The sequence below is a fragment of the Diabrotica undecimpunctata genome, chromosome 8 (genome assembly GCF_040954645.1).
Source record: "Diabrotica undecimpunctata isolate CICGRU chromosome 8, icDiaUnde3, whole genome shotgun sequence".
NCBI lineage: Eukaryota > Metazoa > Arthropoda > Insecta > Coleoptera > Chrysomelidae > Diabrotica > Diabrotica undecimpunctata.
Window position 1 is genome coordinate 19609841 of NC_092810.1, and position 22249 is coordinate 19632089.

The following is a 22249-nucleotide window of genomic DNA, read 5'->3' on the forward strand; positions in this document are numbered from 1 at the left end:
ATTTAAATCTAATAGAGCACATCACGGCAGCATACGACAAAGAAATCCCGTTCCAAATACGATAGAGCAGCTTCGGCTTGCTGCACAGGATGAATGGAATGCAATTTCCCAAGGATATGTCCAAAATTTACTTGCAAGCATGCTGAGAAAGATACCAGCAGTAATAAGAGCTAGAGGGGGAATACTCGTTACTGCTCATGCACTTCTTTAAGTTTAAACCAGTTGTTTAAGCAATTTAAATTATCATTTAAGTTTAGAGTAAAATAATCTTATTTACCTAATATTAAACATTTATTTTTTCCACAATTTTCTCCGCATAAAAACTTAAAATTGTTCATTAAACATTGTTAAAATAAACTCTATTTTACAATAAACGACTTGCTTGACCAGAATTTATTTTGAAAAAACAAAAATTTGAAAATTCCAAAATATTCGATATTTTTGTCCATGAGTGTAGAACTCATTCCCGTCGTTTTACCTATTTTTATTTCCGGTCGTTTACATATCAGGTGCAGGTATTATTTGCTAAACCGGACTTTAAATTGTCGTTATCTCGAAACAATTCGGAAATTTGTTTAAGTGTATGATAAGATGATATCAAAAGTATTATTTAGTATATATAATATATTATTTTGACTAAAAATTAAAGTAAGTTAATAATCATATCACGATGTTATTATATTTTGTTTACTTTTTGCTTGCCATACCCATTGTTACTTATCTCTACATAAAATGGGTGTATGGGTACTGGGACAGAAAAGGCGTATATACCGTAGAACCAGTTTTTCCAGTCGGCAGTTTTCAAGATGTACGACAGGGTAAAATAACAAACTTTGATTTTTACAAGAAATTTTACTCAGATATAAAAAAGAAAGGATTGAAATATGGAGGACTCTACCAGCTGCTACAACCTACATGGATACCTGTTGATTTGGAATTAATAAAGAATGTAATGTCAAAGGACTTCGGGCATTTTACTGACCATGGTTTGTACACTAATATAAAGGTTGATCCTATTAGTGGAGGCTTGTTTATGTTAGAAGGAGAAAAATGGAGGAATCACAGAGCCAAGCTGACTCCTACTTTTACCTCAGGTAATTATTTATACACTGGTTTCTTATATAGAATTATTTTTATTTTTACTTATGACGCTCTATGTAACTGATCAGTTTACAACCTTATAAATGACGATTTATACAGGGTATGTCATTAGTACGAGAAATTCCAATTACTCATTTGTCGTAAGAGATACGAAAAAAAAAACAATTTGAATAAAAGTTGAAGCATAGATAGGACCAAACTTTAAAAATATTTTCAAATATACAGGGCCATCTACATTGACAGAGTGGAACAAACTTTTTTTAATATATTTTTACATTATTACCATAGCTAAATATTTTATTGTAGTATACATAATTGGTCGAGACTTTGAATGACTATTTTTAGAGTTTTCTTATTGGAACATCTTGTATTTTGCTTTAATGTGTTATTCGTGATTATTTGAGCCAAAAGTTAATCGCAACAACAATTAGGTAAAATTTTAATAGGTTGGCCGTAAAAATATTCACTCAAAAATAATTTTTTGAAAAAAATATATGATAATCTAGACTGATCCTTAATTCGTTAATATTGGATGAAATATTAAAATATCTAAGTAGTTGAGAAGCTGGATTGCCTAGACACACATGATTATGCAGCCTCTGCTTGTGACTTGCTCCTATTTTCTTGATTACTTCGGTCACAGATTTCATACCCAGATTCTAATGGAGGTTGCTGTTATGGATATACCAAGGAGCATCAACAATGTTCCTCAGTACTTAGTTTTGAAATCTCTGGATAATATGTAGATTACTAGCTTTGGTAAAGCCCCACAGTTGGCACCCATACACCCATACTGACCTCAGTACTTGCTTGTAAATGGATAATTTATTATGAATGGATAATGTTGAATTTTTTCCAATCAGCCAATACAATTTCTTATATCTAATATCAAGAATATCAATTTACCTTCTTTTATTTTTGACCTGGAGTTTCCAGCCCAGTCTCGCGTCTAGGGTGATGCCCAAATATTTTGCTGATGTTTCATAAGAAACTTGGATATCATTTATTCCAACTGTTTTTAATTTTATTCGCCATTTTCTGGTCCAGGTATGTACTGTATTTACTGATCGTTGCAACTTATCAGTCGCGTCTTCACTAAGTATGGCTGTATCAGCAGCTTTGATCTTCCTTAAATCTGTGTACACTTTTTCTTGTTTTACTCTGAAATATCTATTCGTAATGGATGATTCTAAGATTGCTAAATACTGTTTAGGCAGGAACGTTATTAGTTTATCGTTTAAACCCTTATGCCAGAATTTATTAAGCCGCCTGTGCTACGTCCAAGAAGATTGTAGATCCGATTTTCTTTTCTTCTAATGTTTTTTTCTATTATATTCGTTATTCTGTAAACTTGATCTATAGTGGAATGTTTATTTCTGAAACTAAATTAATGATTTGGTATAAGATTTTTTCTTTCTATTTTTGGGTTTAATCTTTTCAATATAAGTTTTTCAAACAGTTTTGACATCACCGGAAGGAGTGATATTGGTCGATAGGATGTCACTTCATTAGGAGGTTTACCTGGTTTGGCCATCTTAATGGCTTCTGCTACTTTTCAGAGTCTGGGAACATATCTCAACCTAAAAGCAGCATTTATTAGGTGTTTATGCTTAACTATATGAGTTTCCTTTTATGAGATCATATCCTGGAACTTTCTTAGGGTTTATATTATCTTTTATCTCTTTTGATACTTCTCTAAATGATGTCAACGTTATTTTTTCTTCGGTTTGGAATGGTTCTGTCATCTCAGTTCTTCACCATCATTGTCGTTGGGTTTAAACGTCCTTTCCAAATGATCTGCAAATCGTTTTGCTTTCTGTTCGATACTTTTAGTTCAGTTGCGTTTTCCATCTTGATAGGAGGAGAATGAATAATTGGTCTCTTTATTCTTTTTGTTGCCTTCCATAACGAATAATCTGCGGTTTGGTCAGCTGTTAAATTACTAACTTGCTTTGTTACTATTAATAACAAGAATTGTTATAATCGTTGAATTAATTTTATAGACTTTTGCCAACAACAATTTTCTGTTTCTTGCCTTTTACTCCTAAACAAATTAAAGCTGGTACTTGATAATCATCCAAAATTATAACTGTTCACATCAATATTCCTTCTCAAACAAGACTATGTCCGTTAATTATTATAATTTTAGGAAAAAGACAGTTAAGATCTGGTTTCGAAAATTAGTTTACGGATTTTATTATAATTTTCTTAAAAAATATACCAAAATATAGTAGCTAGCGCTGAAAGTTAATTTTTTCAAAACTTTTTTTTTGGTTTTTAACCAATAATGTTAACCAATATGTGTAGACAAAATATAATATTCCTACTTAAGAAAATGTCCCATGAAAAGTTGAGGTATATAGTACTTGTAAATTTAATAAGTTGCTGGTCCCAGACTGGTTGTTTGTAGATCGTCTGCAGTATTTTCTTTTTCTAAACAATTTTATTTCTAAACAATTTTTTTTGTTTAACTAGATATTTGCGGCGCCAGAAAAAAAATCCAAGGATATTGGTTTAATTTATTTAGTATAAGTAACTAAAAACAATGTTATCTATACCTGTTTAAGTGTCCTCTCATTTGTTTGAGTTGTTTATTTATTAGTTATTAATTTCAATTAATTTAAATAGTGTATCAAGGTCAAATCGTTACCGTATTATATGAACTAAGAATTGCAAAAATTGTCTGTGAGTTATGATATCGTGTAGCATATAAAAAGAAATTAAAGTATAAAAGTATAAAAAAACACCACTTTTTAAAAAAAAATTACTATTGCAGAGTGACATTATAATTTCCCCGCATTTCCCCACTAACCTAAGTGGATATTTATTTGACGCGCAATATTAAGCGAAATCAACATAAAAAAAAAACAATTAAAATTATAATATACAGACCAGAAATGTTTATATTATCAATCCCAACGATGCAAAAAGTTTAAAAATATTTTTAGGTGTTTAAATACATACGAAAGGAAAATAGAAATGCTACAATATGAATTGATATGTGGTAAAATGCAATTTTAGATTCCCCAGATTCCCCATGTCAATCCATTCATTCTCTGTTTGATTTGAAAATTGTAAAAGGCACAGATTTAGAAATCTTCGGATTTTTGCTTTTTGTTTTATTATATATGAATCCAAAACCTCGGAAAATATCGAAAATGATATCAGCCAATTAAAGAACGATATTTTAAAAATAAGCGACACAAAATTGATAAACCCAACTCTGGATAATGCCGTATAAGGAACGAAATAATTTTTTAAGAATTCAAACTATTCTGGAAATAGAAACAGACAATCTATTATATAGGAGTTTAAAGCTAGTGGTAATTTCGTAAATCGAGTACTTTTAGTACTTATTTTAGAGGATAATATTCAACGGGCCCTAACGTACCATATATTTGATAATATATCAAATTGTAAGAAAAAATTGCTACTTCTGTTAATATAAATATTTTAATAATTTCATAATATATAATTTTAAATTTCTAGGTAAAATGAGAATGATGTTTCACATCCTTGCCACCCAATCACAAGGCTTTGAAAAATTATTAGCACAAGAAGCAGCTAAGAAAGAACCAATCTTCATCAAGGAGCTACTTGCTAGATTTACCACTGACATTATTGGATCGGTAGCCTTTGGTATTGACTGTAAATGTATGATCGAGCCAGACAATGAGTTTAGAGTTCAATCCCAAAAGGCATTCGGAATTAGTAGTAAATATAAGGCAATGATGCGAATGTTCTGCTCAAATAAAGTGTTGAAACTTCTTCGTTATAAACAGTTTGACGACGATGTCGAGAGGTTTTTCTCGGATCTTGTGAGGAGTACAATTGAGTACAGGGAAAAGAATGGTGTTTACAGAAAGGACTTTTTGCAGATGTTAATAGAGCTTAAAAATACAGGTAAATATAAAAAAATTATATTTTGTTATTATTAAAAACGACTACCAAATATCTTAATATTATTTATTATACACAATTTATTTACTAGCAGACTAAAATACGAGAAATGTCACAAAAAATTATTTGACCTTCGTCCATAACGTAGTGCCAAAACGTTCGCTCTGTAGGGTGTGAGGGTAATTATACTCGATTTGGAAATGCCCACCAGCACACATTTTTTAAGGAAGAAGATTAAAAACGATGTTTGTACAGGATTATTGAAGCAGAAAAATTATAAAAATTGATACCCTTTTGTCTCAATTTTGTACAAGGATTTACAAGAATCATATGACGACCCCGACAAATTTCAAATACAATACATTTTTGTTCTTCAAGTGCCATACCAGAATTATCTAAAGTTGATGATCAGCATTGTAAAAGCTTCTCGATTTTCTGCCACATGGAACAATTGTCCTTTATTTGATATCTAGGAGTCCATTCACGAATGTTTTTTAACCAAGAAACGTGTTTTTTTCCTACACATCTAAAGCCTCATATTTTGCCTTTAAGGATCAGTTGTAGTATTATATATCACTTTTACCAAATAACATATTTTCTGGTGCTTAATAGTCTTTATCAACTATCTACATTTGTTGACCCTCGTTATTTCTTTTTCTTACTGTCCAATGTATCTTTAGCATCCGTCTATGAATTCACATTTTCAATGCTTCAATTCTGTTAATAATTGATACTTTTAGTGCCCACACTTCTACTCCATACAAAAGTACAGACCAAATATAGCACGTAACCATTTTTGGTCTTAGTTCTAAAGTAAGACAATTATTGCACATAAATGTCTTCATTTTCATAGCAGTAGTTTTGGTCATTGCTATTCTTCGTTTTATTTCTTTGTCTGGATCTATGTAGTTGTTTTATTATTAAAGTATTACTTTTGTGAGTTTTTAAAACTTGGATTCCATTAAATTAAAGCTCGGCGTTTGCATCTACAATACACTATTAACTGCAAATAAGCAAATCTTTTACTAAGAACGTTCTAAATTATCTGTTATACTCGCATATACGCTATATCGTAAATCTGAATTAAGGCTTTTGACTTAATGGTTTCGCTTTTTTTTTAGGAACTATAACAGATGACGAAGTAATGAAAAAATCCACTCATGGCACACCTTTCCTCACTCTTGAAGAAGTAACCGCTCACTCCATGGCCTTTTTCCTTGCTGGATTCGAAACTTCCTCTACCACAACGACCTTTGCCTTGGTAGAATTGGCCCAAAACCAAGATATTCAAGATAGATTAAGAGCTGAAATTTTGGAAGTTTTAGAAAAGCACAACGGTGAAATGACTTATGAAGGTCTAAATGAGATGGCGTATTTGGAACAAGTTATTTTGGGTGAGTAAATGTATATATATATATATATATATATATATATATATATATATATATAAGATTCTTGAACTCCTAAGTGGAGCATAGAGCTTCAGTAACGCGCCATCGGGTTCTATTGTGCGCTAAGGCGTTCACCTTATTCCAAGACTCTCCTTGACCTCTTATCTCGTCCATGATGGATCTTCTCCAAGTTTGTAATGGGCGACTTCTTTTTCTTCTTCCTTGGAAATTCCACTCTAGGGCAATCTCTGTATTACTGGAATTATTTTTTCTGAGTGTGTGACCAATCCAACCCCACTTTCTGGACTTTATTTAATGTTTTACCTTTTTTTGTTCGGTCAGGTGTAGTAGATCTTCATCTCTGATGATGTGAGGCCAGAAAATACGAACAATTCGTCGTAGACATTTATTAATAAAGACCTGCAGTTTATCTGTAAGGGTTTTTGTCACTTTCCAGGTTTTCAGGTTTGTCAATTTCCAGGTTTCACATCCGTAGAGTAGAACAGACATGACATTTGATTGGAATATGCAGATCTTTGTCCTTGTAGTAACTCGCCAGATCTCCAAACAGGGTTGAGCATGCTGTATGCGTCGTCCTCTGTACCTCCGTTTTCCATTATGACACTTCCAAGATACATAAAGTTTTCCACATTTTCAATCTGCATGTTGTTAATAGTAAATAGCGTGTTGTTTCTTGCATTTACTTCCATGGATTTGATTTTACTAATATTGATTTTCAAACCTACTTTATTGGCTTCAGTGGAAAGTGTTTCTAATTGATCAGCCATATCTTGAAACCTTTGGTCTAACAGGCAGGTATTCCAGATCGCTTAGGCGTGTGGTTAACGTCCATTGTATACTTCTTGTGTCGGAGTCTAGTTTGGAGAGAACATAGTCTACTGCTATATTAAAAAGAAACGGAGAAAGCACGCATCCTTGGCTGACTCCAATAAGTATGTCAAATTTGTCGCTGTTGATTCCATTGTGTGTCACGCTGCATTTCGCCTCAGTATACAGTGACTTTATAATGGAAATTATTTTATGCAGAATGTTTCTTAGCTCTAAAATTAGTTTCTACCAAAGTTTCAGTAATAAAATGAAATTTAAGATGGGTATGTTTATTGGTCTTTCGCACCCGATTCTGATGTCGGGGCTGCCGACTGTAGCTTTCAGACAAGCCTTATGGGGTAGTGGTCCCGAAGGTGACAATAAGGAGGTGGAGTAAATGTAATAAACTGTATTTGTTTGGTATCATTATGCTGTTTCTCCATGCGTCTGGTATCTTGCAGTGCAATATTATTAGTTTTTGTATAAGTTTTGTCATTCTTAGGGTTATACTTTCTCCGCCGTGTTTTAGAAGCTCGTTGGTTATTCCGCCTGGTCCTGGTGATTTTCTATTTTTGAGTGAATTTTCTATGTATTTTTCTATATATATTCTATTTTTCTATTTCTACTTCCTGAAAACTGATTTTTTTTTCGTGTCTTAATTCAGGAACGTTATTGTGTTAATTATTATTTTCCTTTCCTTTAAACAGTTCCGTCAGCTATATGTCCCATTTGTTTGCTGGTATGTTATTGTATTCCTTCAATTCTGCCATTTCTTTCCGTTGGTTTCTTATAAATCTCCATATTTGTTTTTGTGTATCGTAGAAGTCGCTTTCCATCCTTTTTGTAAACTATTCTCAGTGTTTACTTGTTGAGCAAAAACGGCCTGTAATTTTAAACAGCTTAAAAACTAAATTTACATAAGATACATTATATATCAAGGTAGGCAGCCCGTTTTACATAGATCTCACATCATATCGATTTGAATAGTTTTACATAAACGTCTTAAAATTTGAGTTTCAGCATGTAATTATTTCACATAAACGAATTAATCATAGCCTCCATTGACGTAGAATCTTAAAATAGCGTTAGAGGGAGAGAGTAGGGGGCGAGCCATGCCGCGGCTTGAAGGCCCATTTTAAATTAAATTATATCAAATTTTTTTATCTTTGCACCGTTTTTGTTAATTTTAGTAGAAGATTCAACAAATTTAACACATAAGATTCCAAATTAAGTTCATTAAATAATCAATCAGCAAAACAGTTTTTAAATTAATTTGTATTCTTTTTTTAGAAACTCTAAGAAAATACCCACCGATACCAATACTTCCAAGAATTTGTACACGAACCTACGAAGTAGATTCTAATTTCACGATTAAAAAAGGTACAGCTGTACAAATACCAGTACAGGCCGTTCAACACGATCCAGAAATATATCCAGATCCTCTAAAATTCGATCCTGATCGATTTAGTAAAGAAAATTCCGTCGGTAGATCTAACTTCGCATTCCTATCATTTGGAGAAGGTCCTAGGTTATGTATAGGTAAGGCGGTGTTGCCCATTTGAACATTAGTTATTAGAACATGGTGCTGTGACAGTTGATTTTCATCGATTCGTTATTTTAGTTTTATTTTTATCAAAAAAATAAGTAAACTGCGAACATAATGTTGCTGAATAATGTTTTATTAAAAAAACAAAATTATTTATTTTACTAGCATTCCTTAATATCTTTTTTCAATACAACTTAAAGAAGTTTGAAGGTATTTTGACAAACTGCGACTGGAACTTTTTGTTCCTTGTTCTTACGGATATATTTAAATTATTTCATATTTTTCAAGTTGAAAATCTTTTTGAAATTCGATTGTCTGTGCACCGTAATAAATATATTAAAAAAAAAAGGTTTTTGGTGGCTTCCGATGCTAACTAATGATTTTTTTTATTTGTAGGTATGAGATTTGGTAAAGTACAATCTAAGTGTGCTTTAATAACACTTTTGAAGAATTATCGTATAACAATAAATGAAAAAACAGCAACTCCAATCAAACTTGTGCCTTACTTCATTACTGGTGTTCAAGGAGGATTATGGCTAAATTTGGAAAAATTGTAATCACTTATTAGTCTTAGATATTTTATGTTTGTATTGTTCGAATATGTGTTGTAATAATAAATAACTTATTAAATTATTGTTAAACAAAATATTAGTGTAACCTTATATGAACCAAACAACTCAACGAAATACATCTTCAACAGTGTGTATGGACACATATCAATACAAGTAGTAAGAATTTACCGCATGCTTCAAATAAATATTAGTGAATATAAAAATTATATTTACCTATTTAATATTTATATAATGTTTTAATTTAAAAACCTATGTATTGTAGACAAGATTTAGATCAATTTGACAAGAAAGGTACCTCCAACTGATTAACCCTACAGCAGGCGCGCCGACTACCGTTTCATAACCGGGCGCGCTGTGTATTTTGTACACAAAACACATTTTAGTTGATTTTACCAAATTTAGTGCGTTTTAACAAAATGACAACCACGATTTACAGAAATAGTTTATTGTTACATAAAATAATAAACATAAAACATGTACCTACGGGTTACTTCACTCGATTTCTTCTGATTGCTGCCGTTCATTGTTCTTACATTTTACGCAGGTAATTGTGGTTTCTAATATTCTACATAGCCCACATCTAACTGTTGTGCTGGAATTTTTTGAGCCTGGACATATTGCACAACGTCCACGTTTTTTAGAGCTTTGCACTTCTGTTCTAGTAGGTTCTTCACATGATTTATATTTCATTAGAAAACCTTGAATATCCTGAGGAAGATATCGCATTATCGCTCTTTCTGAAAGATGTACTTTCATTAAACTCAAGCTTAAATTCTTTAGAAAAATTCGGCGACATATTTTGGGATTTGTTTTATTGGCACAAAACAACACCTGCGCGTTGATACCCGCCATATCCATTAGAGAAAAAAATATAATTAGTGGCCATCTTCTGGTTATTCTTTTTACAGAATATGATGCACACATTTGGTCAATAGTATCCACACCGCCTTTTGTGGCATTATAATCTAGAATAATTTCTGGTTTTTTAGTTTCGACGTCTACGGTGGCAGTGTCATGCATCGTGGATAAAAGTATGACCGACTTACTTTTTTTTTGAACAAATGAAACCAAAGTGACATTTTTCTGAAATCCAAAGGGTGACGTTCCCACTTCTTTTTGTTTTTGGGGTGAAAATTCAATAGGTATTTCCCTTTTGTTTTTTCTCAAAGTGCCAATTGTAGTTATTTTATTTTCCAAAAGGGAAATAGCTAAAGGATAACTGGTATACCAATTATCGGTTGTCAAATTGCGATTTGAACCTTTTATATAATCAATAAGCCTATCTACAATATCACTGGGAGAGTTTGATACAGCATAAGGCCCCTCAGGTTGCCGTCCACAATAAATCTCTAAATTTCCAACAAAGTAAGTTTGTGCATCGCCCAAAATGAACAGCTTGATACCGTATTTTGCTGGTTTATTTGGTAAATACTGGATGAAACTACAACGTCCTCTGAATCCCTCTAGTTTTTCGTCTATTGTAACAAATTTACCAAGATTATAGGAATTTTTACAGTTATTAACAAATGCGTCCAATATTTTTCTAATTGGTGCAAGTTTGTCATATATTTTTCTGCTAATATATTGTTAGAGGTTTTTCCAAATCTCGTTTTGTGCCCCCGCTTAGATGCACACAGGCCACATCGTTTGCATTATTCTTTCACATTTTACCGACCATTAACCCAATACCTCTCATGGACTTTGAACAGAGTCTTAGTGATCCCAAAATGCCCCGGAGCAGCTATCATGGAGTTCTACAAGCACGTTCTTAACACATGATCTTGGAAGCCAACTTGAGGCTCTGTTCTTACTCCATGCTTCACTGCTTGCGCATATTTACCAATCTTCTACCACTGTGGCCTTTTTTTTACATCTTTAAAGAGAAGAAAGAAAATCTGCATACAGACACCTGTGACTCACACAGGTAGTGTTGGGTTCCTAATACCCTAACAAAGTTGAGCCAGGACAAGATGCCCGAGGGATTTAGACCTTTGACACTTCGTCCAGTCACCACTCCGAGACGGTCGGCGTCCAACTAAAAACCTCTCCTTTGTCACACCAGACATCAGGATGGAAGGGCCGGTTAAAGCAAACATCTCTCCTGATGCCCTGCTATCAAACGATTCCCATTCTTTCTCCGACACATTCATTGAGGAAACCACACCTATACGAACCACCAAAAACTTTCATTCCCCTGCCTTGGCGAGGCTGCCATCTCTCTCACGTGGTCTGACAATAACTCGTATATCTCGACTATCCACATTCTTTTCTTTTAACAGTTTTACGAGTTTCTAATGTCATACTCTATAAAAAGCCTTTTAATAATCTATAAAGCAGACATAAAAACCTAAAGACCTAAAAATAAACCAACGTTTGATTACACAAAATTAAGAAAAAGATAAATACATAAAAAAGTGATCCAACAAGTCAACTCAAATCTAACAGAAGTGGTAGAAGAAATCTTAACGTCAGAAGATGTCAATGAAAAGTGGAGCAATATTCAGGAGGCATTACTAAAGGCTGCTGAAGAAAATTTAAAGCCTGAAAAGACAAATAAAAACAGAAGTGGATGACTTCAGAAATTCTAGCATTAATGGAAGAGAAGAGAAAAGCCAAAGGAAGAAATGAACCAAAATATCAAGAACTACAAAGTAGAATTAAAATAGAGATAAAAAAGGCCAAGGAAAAGTGGTTAACAGATCATTGCATAGGAATAGAAGAATATGACAGAAAATACGACAGCTTTTATATGCATAAAAAAAAATAAAAGAACTAACAAATACCAAAGAAGATATAGATGACACCCAGTTTGGATTCAGAGGAGGACTAGGAACGAGAGAGGCTCTGTTCGCTTTTAACGTTCTCGCGCAAAGACGACTAGATATGAACCAGGATGTCTATGTCTGCTTTATAGATTATCAAAAGGCTTTTGATAGAGTACAACATTAAAAACTCGTAAAACTGTTGAAAGAAAAGAATGTGGATAGTCGAGATATACGGGTTATTGTCAATCTGTACTGGAATCAAAAAGCAAAGGTTAGAATCGAAAATGTCGAAACAGAAACAATAGAAATCAAAAGAGGTGTTAGACAGGGTTGCGTGCTGTCCCCATTGTTATTCAATCTGTACAGCGAAGCTATTTTTAAGGAGGCAATATCACAGGAACAACAGGGCATATCAATAAACGGAAAAATCTTAAACAACATAAGATTCGCAGACGACACCGCTGTTTTTGAAGACAGTCTAGAAGCATTGCAACGCTTAGTAAATAGATTACATCAAGTCAGTATCAAATATAGACTACAAATGAACGTTAAGACAATTAAGTTCATGATTATTTCTAAGCAACATACAGTAGGAAGGTTAGATATCGAGGGAAAACAAGTAGAAAGAGTAAATAGCTACAAATATCTGGGAACCTGGGTAAATGAAAACAATGACCAAGGTAGAGAAATAAAGACATGCATTGAAATTGCAAGACAAGCATTTATAAAAATAAAAACAATGTTTGTCAATTGAGACCTTCCTCTGGATCTGAGGATAAGAGCCTTAAGATGCTACGTGTTCTCGACTTTGTTGTATGGAATGGAAAGCTGGACACTAAAAGTAGATAACATAAAGAAGTTGGAATCATTTTAGTTGTGGTGCTAGAGAAGGATTCTGAAAATACCATGGACCCAACGAGTTACAAATGCAGAAGTGTTAAGAAGGCTACAAAAGGATTGTGAGGTCATAAAGCACATCAAAACAAGAAAGCTGAAATATTTAGGCCACATTACCAGAGGTGCGAAATATGAGATATTAAGGCTCATAATGCAACGTAAAATCAAGGGTAAAAGATCCATAGGAAGACGAAGAATTTCCTGGCTGAGAAACCTAAGAGAGTGATATACTTGCAGCTCAGTAGATCTTTTTAGAGCAGCCGCTAATAAGGTATGGATAGCTGTGATGATAGCCAATCAATTGCCTGTTCTAATTCGCATATTATTATTTTCGGTCTTGTTTGTTCCTGTGGTTTTTCTTGTATTATTCTATCATTGTCGAATAGGTTCATTATGTATTCTTGCCAAAATCTTAGTTTATCTTTGATGTCTGCAATGAGTTTACCATTATCATCTTTAAGTATCCCATAGTGTGCTCGCTTTTTGGTATTTGTTAGTTCTTTTATTTTTTTATGCATATTAAAGCGGTCGTATTTTTTGTCATACTCTTTTATTTCTATGCATTAATCTGTTAACCACTTTTCCTTGGCCTTTTTTATCTCTACTTTAATTCTACTTTGTAGTTCTTGATATTTTGGCTCATTTCTCCCTTTGGCTTCTCTCCTCTCTTCTATTAATGCTAGAATTTCTGAAGTCATCCACTTCTGTTTTTTATTTGTCTTTTCAGGCTTTAAATTGTCTTCTTACGCCTTTAATAATGCCTTCTGAATATTGCTCCACTTTTCATTGACGTCTTCTGATGTTAACATTTCTTCTCCTACTTCTGTTCGGTTTGAGTTGACTTGTTGAATTACTTTTTGATGTATTTCTCTTTTTCTTAATTTTGTATAATCAAACATTGGTTTATTTTTAGATATTAAAATCTTTTTGAGTTTCACGTGCATTCTAGCAATCATCGGGTTATGGTCTGAGTTGACGTCTGCTCCGGGGTATGCTTTTACTGCTTTAATTGAACTTTTGTATTTATTATTGACTAATATATAGTCTATTTGATTTCTAACTATGCGGTCTTTGTTGTCTGCAGGAGATCTCCAAGTGTATAATCTTTTGTCAGGCAGTTGGAACATTATGTTCATTATAGTTTATGAAATGTTGGAAAACGAATGTGCAAACTGTTTCGCTCTAAGTCAAACCGTTTGGATGTCACAACTGTCCAAAATGTGAAAATGGCCACTTTTCAAACGTCAATAACGAAAAAACAATGTAACTTAGATATAGAATACGATACACAAAATATTACTAACTATTCGCTCCGTGCGTAACCATGGTAGGGGTTAGGGGTACCTTGAAACAATGCCAGCGTGCGTAGCGGCGAAATATGCCAAAATTGGACATGCTTGCTGTCAAGCAGATGGCATACAATCCGGAAAATGTACATTCCTATCTTAATCGCACTGCACTCTTAATGTGAATTTTATTACAGAACTCATCTAAAGAAAAGATCAAATGTACAACAGGCTGGGAAGGCGACGAAATTCCCGAGAAAGATATATTTATAACAATTAACCAACGTGTTGTTGAAGTCGTTTAGATTAGCGCTATACAGAACAAAATACCCGTTGCTTACAAACACCCAATAAAAAAGAAGAAAGGCTATCAAAATTTTAAATTATTTAAAAAAATAATCGTTATCTTACTCATCAAAATAAACCAAACTATTGAAATAATCCGATAGATAGGTATGTATATTTTTATAAAATAAACACCTGTACAAATATCTGTATGAGTAACTTTTACAGGTGCAATACCGTTAAATAATTAAATAGCTTTTTGGAAAAAGTATTAGTTTACTATCTTCATATTTGATAACAGATGGAATATCTGTATATCAGCTGGTAGACGAATAACTAATTTTGATAACAATAAGTAGTATCTTAGTAATTTGTTTTCTAATTTTAAGGATCTGACATCTGTTCATAAAATAAATGACAAACATCAAATTAATATTAAATTTTTAATTTGTTATTATTATTATTATTAGTTTTAATGCAGTCTAGAAGTGAAAAAAGTTACACCAGTCATGACCACGGTCTCTCAAATCGTGTTTATGTTTTAGTTTTGCAATTGAAGAAAAAAGAACAACCCTATATTTCTTTTTAAAGTATTTATTATTAGTCTAGGCGGGATCTGTTTTGGATTGGACATTTTCCATAGGAAGCTATTTTTTTGCTTGAATCCCTTTAGGATGTGCCCAATATCGATAATCACGATATGCGCCAGTCGCAAACCCTGTGCTAAATTTTTTATTTAACAAAATCTGAAAACAATTGAAAATTTCCCATTTTTTTGCTCCTATTTTCCTTTATAATTCGGAAAATATTGATCCTAGAGAAAAAATTATAAGAAGTAAAAAGTTTCGTTATTCAATTTTACACAATATTTCGTTAGCTAGAAATTGAAAATTTAATGTTTATTGTTAAAAAATAGCAATAACTGGAAAAAAAGTACAAAAAAATGAAGTTATTCCTTTAAATGTTTTCGACTTTTTAAACTTGACTTACAAGCTCCATATTCCGCCTAGAAAAACTTCTTAATATGTTTAAAACGTGTGCTAAATTTTGTTAAGATCGGTCGGATAGGTTTTGCATAATAATTTTGAAATCCAGCCTACTGGAAAAAAAATCGCAAATTTTCAAATTTATAGTAGGCCCTAATTAAGCCTCTCAGATAGTTGCAAATTTTTTTACATATAAAGGAAGGCACAAACTTTCAAACGCTTTTTGTAAAATTCAAATCGGTTCACTAGGAGAGAAATTTTTTAAAAATTTTAAACATTTTTTATATGTATATTAGGCTTATAAACAAATTGAATAACTTTACGAGCTTTAAACATATTAATTTCAAAATTTATACACTTAAAGAATATTAAAAGACGCTTCTTTAAAAAAAAAAAGATACATTCGGCTTACTGGTTGCCGAGATATTGAAGGTCAAAGTTGGCATACATTTGCCGTGTAACCATAAGTGATAGAGGGCTCGTTTTTAAACAAGTACCCTCGCCTTGTCAAGTACTGTTTATATGAAAAGTTTTACGTAATGCGCTTCATGGCAACATCCATAAAAAAGACAATTAAAAACCGTTTTCGCGTAACATGTAGCTCGGAATGCATGAAAGGTGGTGGTCGGGGACATTCACTCGAAATGTGAATCGGCGAGTTCAAAATCATAGCGCGCGCTAAAAATTGCATTACCTGGGCTTCTTGTTAACCAATTTTGCTCTTTTTTTTTTAATTAATGTCTCGGACGACAAGGATTTCAAATATCATATTTTCAAATACCATTTTTAATTACAAATTGGGAAATTTACAATAAACAATTGTATGGTAAACCAGTAATTGCATTTTTTCTTCATGCATTTTTTTTGAGCTTGCAATTTATACGTCGAAGTAAATTGTTACTTTTAGTAAACAAATATGTATTTATAAATTGTTAATAAATAATTTAAATTGTTAAAACAAAGGCGAACGAAAAAAAATTTTTTTTTTCATAAGTAAACTTTATTTTGACTCAATCTTCAATAATTTTTTTTGTCTTTCTTTTTTTGGAAGGACAAGAATCTTCAGGTCTTATTTCTTCCTCAAAATCTTCATTTTCCATTTCAATATCTTCATCCTCGATCTGTAAATTTAATGTTTCTTCTCCTTCATCTGTAGCTTTATCTTGTGCCTCTAGAAAATCTAAGGAATCCATTTTTGAACAAAGTTTTTTACATTTGCAACTAATATTTCTGAATAATCAGTGAGTCAGGTAGTAATACCTGCTCAGTTTGTATTGGCTCAAGACCATTTTGAGTTAGTTCCCACCCCCACTCAGTAGCATTCAGGTTATTTTCAAGCCACTGCTGTACTTGGAAATATACACGAAGCGAGTGTTGCTCAGCTGCAGATTGTGTTGGTGGCAGCATGAACAATTGAAAACTTTTATTTTTGCAACCTTTATTAAATCACAAGTAGCGAATTTTATTCAATGTAAAATCGCAATTTGAGTGGCCCATATACAATGCCGATATAATTTTACATCCGCTGCGTTTAATTTCTTCCTTAGTGGCACTTTTTTCATTAAAAATGGTTGCTTTTTGCGATATATCATTATTTGTTGAAAACAATTTAACAATTTTGCTTTTTTCTTGATAAAAAAATGCAGAGGTTGTATCACAACCTTATAAATTTTGAAATTGATATGTTTAAAGCTCGTAAAGTTATTCAATTTGTTAATAAGCCTAAAAAATGTTTAAAACTTTAGGCTTTCGGTTTAAAAATTTCTAGGCTCTCCTAGTAAACCGATTTAAATTTTACAAAATTGTTTGAAAGTTTAAGCCTTTCTTTATATGTAAAAAATTTGCAACTATCTAAGAGGCTTATTTGGGGCCTACTATAAATTTGAAAATTTGCGATTTTTTTCCAGTAGGCTGGATTGCAAAATTATTATGCAAAACCTATCCGGCCGATCTTAACAAAATTTAGCACACGTTTTAAACATATTAAAAAGTTTTTTTAGGCGAAATATGGAGCTTGTAAGTCAAGTTTAAAAAGTCGAAAACATTTAAAGGATTAACTTCATTTTTTTGTACTTTTTTTCCAGTTATTGCTATTTTTAAACAATAAACATTAAATTTTCAATTTTTAGCTAACGAAATATTATGTAAAATTGAATAGCGAAACTTTTTACTTCTTATAATTTTTTCTCTAGGATCAATATTTTCCGAATTATAAACGAAAATAGGAGCAAAAAAATAAGAAATTTTCAATTGTTCTCAGTTTTTGTTAAATAAAAAATTTAGCACAGGATTTGCGACTAGCGCATATCGTGATTATCGATATTGGGTACATCCTGAAGGGATTCCAGCAAAAAAATATCTTCCTATGGAAAATGTCCATTATGGTCTGAATTTCTACAGATCCCGCCTAGTCTATATAGGTAATACTGTGTGAAACACATTAAATAACTTATGAATTATTAATCAAAAATTAAAACGATTGGTTTGAAACATGTCTGTAATGTATAATTGGAAAAATGGAACAAAAAATAAAATTAGGCCATTTGGTGTTTTGTAAGCACTTTGCGCAAATACCGATCAAAATGTTCAAGGCATAGAGATACTACTTGCTACAGGAGAATCTATTTTATCCATTTTTTCCAGTCCCACATTACACAACTCCTGTTTTCTCTGGTTCGGGTTGTAAATTGAGCTCTCTTTTACCAACAGAATTTCTGGCTTTTTTATCAACAGAATGCGTGAGTTGCCCATCGCAGTAGCTTCCTAACTCGAGCCGACCTTCCAGTCTGTAGTTTGTTCAGTTACTGACAAGTGTTTGCCTGTGCGGATCAGCTATTGTTTTCGAAACCTGGTTTCTCACGCCGTGGTCTCTATTGACGTCCTATATTTTTAAAATATAATCCATACTACCGTCTAGTAGTCGTATTACCGAAAAACTGACGTCATTAAAATTGAAACCTTGCTTCGTATACTTATTTTTAATGGAGTACAGAAATCAAATAAATTAAATATGAAAGAACTTTTTTTCTACCAATGGGAACTCCTCTGAAAGGTTTGGACTGTGCTTTTCCCTTCAGATGTTTCAATTTCTATTGCTTCATCTTCTTTTTGATGATCTGACTACCAGGGCGGATAGATAAACTCGTTCTTATAAGCGACCTTTTTTAATTAGTTGTGATAATTGTGGCTGAAACCCGGTTTCAGAGGCAAATGTCCTTTCTCCCAATTTATTCCCTCAAAACCATCGAATTAAAGATGCAAAGTTTAAAAATAATTAAATTTAATACAAATTAAAAATAATTTTTAATATGGCTGATGCAAAGGTTTTTTATATTGACAAGATGGAGGTTTATGTGGGAAGAAGGACCTTTTGTCAAGAGTAACTCCACAGCGGACGTAGTAACATGGTTTGTTGAACCTATTAGAGGAAGCAAACGCAATGTATCTATGGATATATGGTTTACTAGTGTTTCGCTTATTTTACTTATTTACGCTGCAACCACAAGGGTTATTAGCGACCTAAAAACTATAATACAGGTAAAGATAGAAAGAATTACAATAATTGATACAGTCCTGAGTATTTATGATAACTTATTGTGTTTTTTAATGTTCATGTTTTTTCCTAAGGCTTTTAAGAAAGAATTCGTGTATACGCGAAAACGGAGGGCATTTTGAACACTTACTATAATTGAATTTTATTTTATGTTCTTAGTCATTAATTTAATTTTCTTCTTGTGAGTTTTGTTTAATTACTAACTATTTTATACCAGCATCAATTATTACTTCATAATTTTAAAATCAAAATATTCCGAAAACGGTATACAATATCGAGTTTTGCCAAAAGTAAATTTTTCGTGTAAAATTGAATGATGTTTAAGTTTACTTAAAATTTTGATTAATAATTATACTCTTAAAAAAGTTATATTGACTAATACTTAGTACGATCCGTGTAGCTAGCGCCCTTTATGAGAATCAGATATAAAAACAAATACATGGGATGTATCAGCTTCCAAAACATATTCGTATAAAATTTCATTACAATGTTGCCAGTAATTTCGGCAAAATCGTAAAAAATGCGTAAAATTTTTTTTTCTTCAACGCCCTGTATCTTGAAAACGGATGGCGTTACAAAAATTTATTACTAAGCAAACCCCAATTATTTTTCAGTTTTTTACTTACCCTAGAGGCTAGCAAATATTCGCACAAGAATTAAAGTAATAAAAAATGCAAAGCCGAAGAACAAACCTAATATGGAACTACTAAAAGATGTACAGATTAAAGATAAAACCACTGTAAAACTAAATGAAAAACTCTCAGAAATAGACCGAACCCAAATAAATATCCAAAATATAAATACAACTTGGCAACAAATAAAATCCATCCTCGTCAATTCTGCAAGGGAAGAAATTCCAAATACACGATTAATGGCAAAAAAAGACTGGATGACACCAGCTATTCTAAAGATGATAGACGAAAGGAGGAAATACAAAAATAAGAACACAAGCGATTACAAACGATTAAATACAGAAATAAGAAGGAAAATAAAAGAATCAAAAGAGAAATGGCTCGAAGAAAAATGTAAAGAAATAGAAGAATTAGAACATAGACATGATTACTTTAATATGTACAAGAAGGTGAAAGAATTTTCATTCATCCACAAAAAACAACATTGCCCACTGGTAAATAACAACGGAGAGTTAATTCATAACACCAAAGATAAAATAGAAGAATGGGAAAAATTTATACAACAGCTGTTCCGAGATGAAAGAATAGACATTACAATAAATAATGTCACTGAAAGCCCACCAATTCTAAAAGTCGAAGTGGAATATGCCATTAAACAATTAAAGACCAATAAAAGCCCTGGACCTGATGAAGTTTATCCTGAAATACTTAAATTGATCGAAAGTAATAACATTGATTTGTTAGTAATTTTGTTTAATACAATCTACGATACTGGGGAAATACCAGAGGAATGGTTAGAATCTATTTTTATTCCCATTCCAAAACAAGCTAACTCCAGACGATGCGCAGATTTTAGATTAATAAGTCTTATGAGCCAAATGCTTAAAATTCTATTAAAAATACTTCACAATAGGGTATACAAAAGGTGTGAAAAAGAAGTTGGATATGATCAATTTGGATTCAGAGCCGGAATGGGGACCAGAGAGGCCTTGTTTTCATTACAAGTACTGCTGCAGAAGTGTTACGACCAACAAAAGGATGTCTTTCTATGTTTTGTAGACTTTGAAAAGGCATTTGATCGCGTAAACCATAATAAAATGTTAAATTCCTTGCAGAGCATCAACTTGGATAGCAAAGATCTCCGATTAATTAAGAACTTATATTGGAGGCAGAGTGCCAAGATTAGGATCGACGATCATACATCTAGAAATATTAGTATAAATAAAGGAGTAAGGCAAGGATGCATACTATCCCCTATGCTGTTCAATCTTTACTCGGAACTACTATTCAAGCAAGCCTTGGAAAACCTTTCCACAGGAATAAAAATTAATGGAGAACCAATATCTAGCATAAGATATGCAGATGACACTGTCCTACTGGCTGATACAGACACAAACTTACAGAGGGTTATAGACCACCTTAAGGATGCTTGTCGAGAGTTTGGAATGAAGATCAACGAAAAAAAAACAAAAGTAATGGTGATCCAAAGAAAACAGAATATCCCCTTACCTATAAAAATAAATGGGAATATTTTAGAACAGGTAAACCAATACAAATACCTTGGCTGTTGGATTAATTGCAAGCTGGACCCAGAACAAGAAATTAAAGCGAGAATTGCTCAAGCTAGGGATAGTTTCTTTAAGATGCGCGTTCTATTCTGCGATACACATATAAATATTAAATTGAGATTAAAACTTGTAAAATGCTTTATCTGGTCTGTTCTTCTCTACGGAGTCGAAACATGGACTTTAAAAATAAAGAGCCTGAATAGAATCGAGGCATTTGAAATGTGGGTGTACCGTAGAATTTTAAAAATTCCTTGGACAGCACGAAAAACAAATGAAGAAGTACTAGCGAGACTCAATTTAGAAAAAGAACTATTGAGAACAGTCAAAAGAAGAAAAACCAGTTATTTAGGGCATTTGTTGCGCAACGAGAAATACTACATCCCTCAGTTGATAATAAAAGGCAAAATAGAAGGAAAGCGAGGAATTGGAAGAAAAAAATTGTCCTGGTTACGTAATATCAGAAACTGGACAGGACTTGGATTTGAGGAACTCTTAAGAACAGCTGAAGATAGACAAACGTTTGCCACCATAACCGCTAACCTCCATTGATGGAGACGGCACTTGAAGAAGAAGAGGCGGGGTTACCTTTTTTTGAAACACCCTGTAAATGTTTCCAAAACTAAAATTCTAGTATTTTCAACGATACCAACAAACGTACATTTGTTCGCCAAGGTACAAATAATAGAACAGGTAACTTCCATAAAATATTTAGGTGCAAATATCAACAGCAAGTGTAATCAAAAAAAAAAGAAACACTGTCAAGAAAAAAACAAGCTAGTAAAATACTCATGAACATGAAAACATTTTTTACAAGATCAGACCTTAGTCTAGAGCTCCGAATTTGAATAATCAGATGTTACGTTTTCTCTATTATGCTCTATGGCTGTGAAAGTTGGACATTGGACTCTGAAACATAAAAAAAATAGATGCCTTTGAAAT

At 32.5% G+C, this 22249-nt stretch overlaps 1 protein-coding gene across 1 annotated transcript; it reads left to right on the forward strand.

Moving 5' to 3' along the window:
* The first annotated feature begins 643 nt into the window (after positions 1 to 643).
* On the forward strand, positions 644 to 9412 carry LOC140447254 (probable cytochrome P450 6a13). Its single transcript, XM_072539807.1, has 5 exons — positions 644 to 1094; positions 4591 to 5004; positions 6123 to 6395; positions 8511 to 8759; positions 9163 to 9412. The coding sequence occupies exons 1-5, from the start codon at positions 671 to 673 to the stop codon at positions 9321 to 9323; spliced, it is 1521 nt and encodes a 506-aa protein (XP_072395908.1). The 5' UTR covers positions 644 to 670; the 3' UTR covers positions 9324 to 9412.
* The last annotated feature ends 12837 nt before the right edge of the window (positions 9413 to 22249 follow it).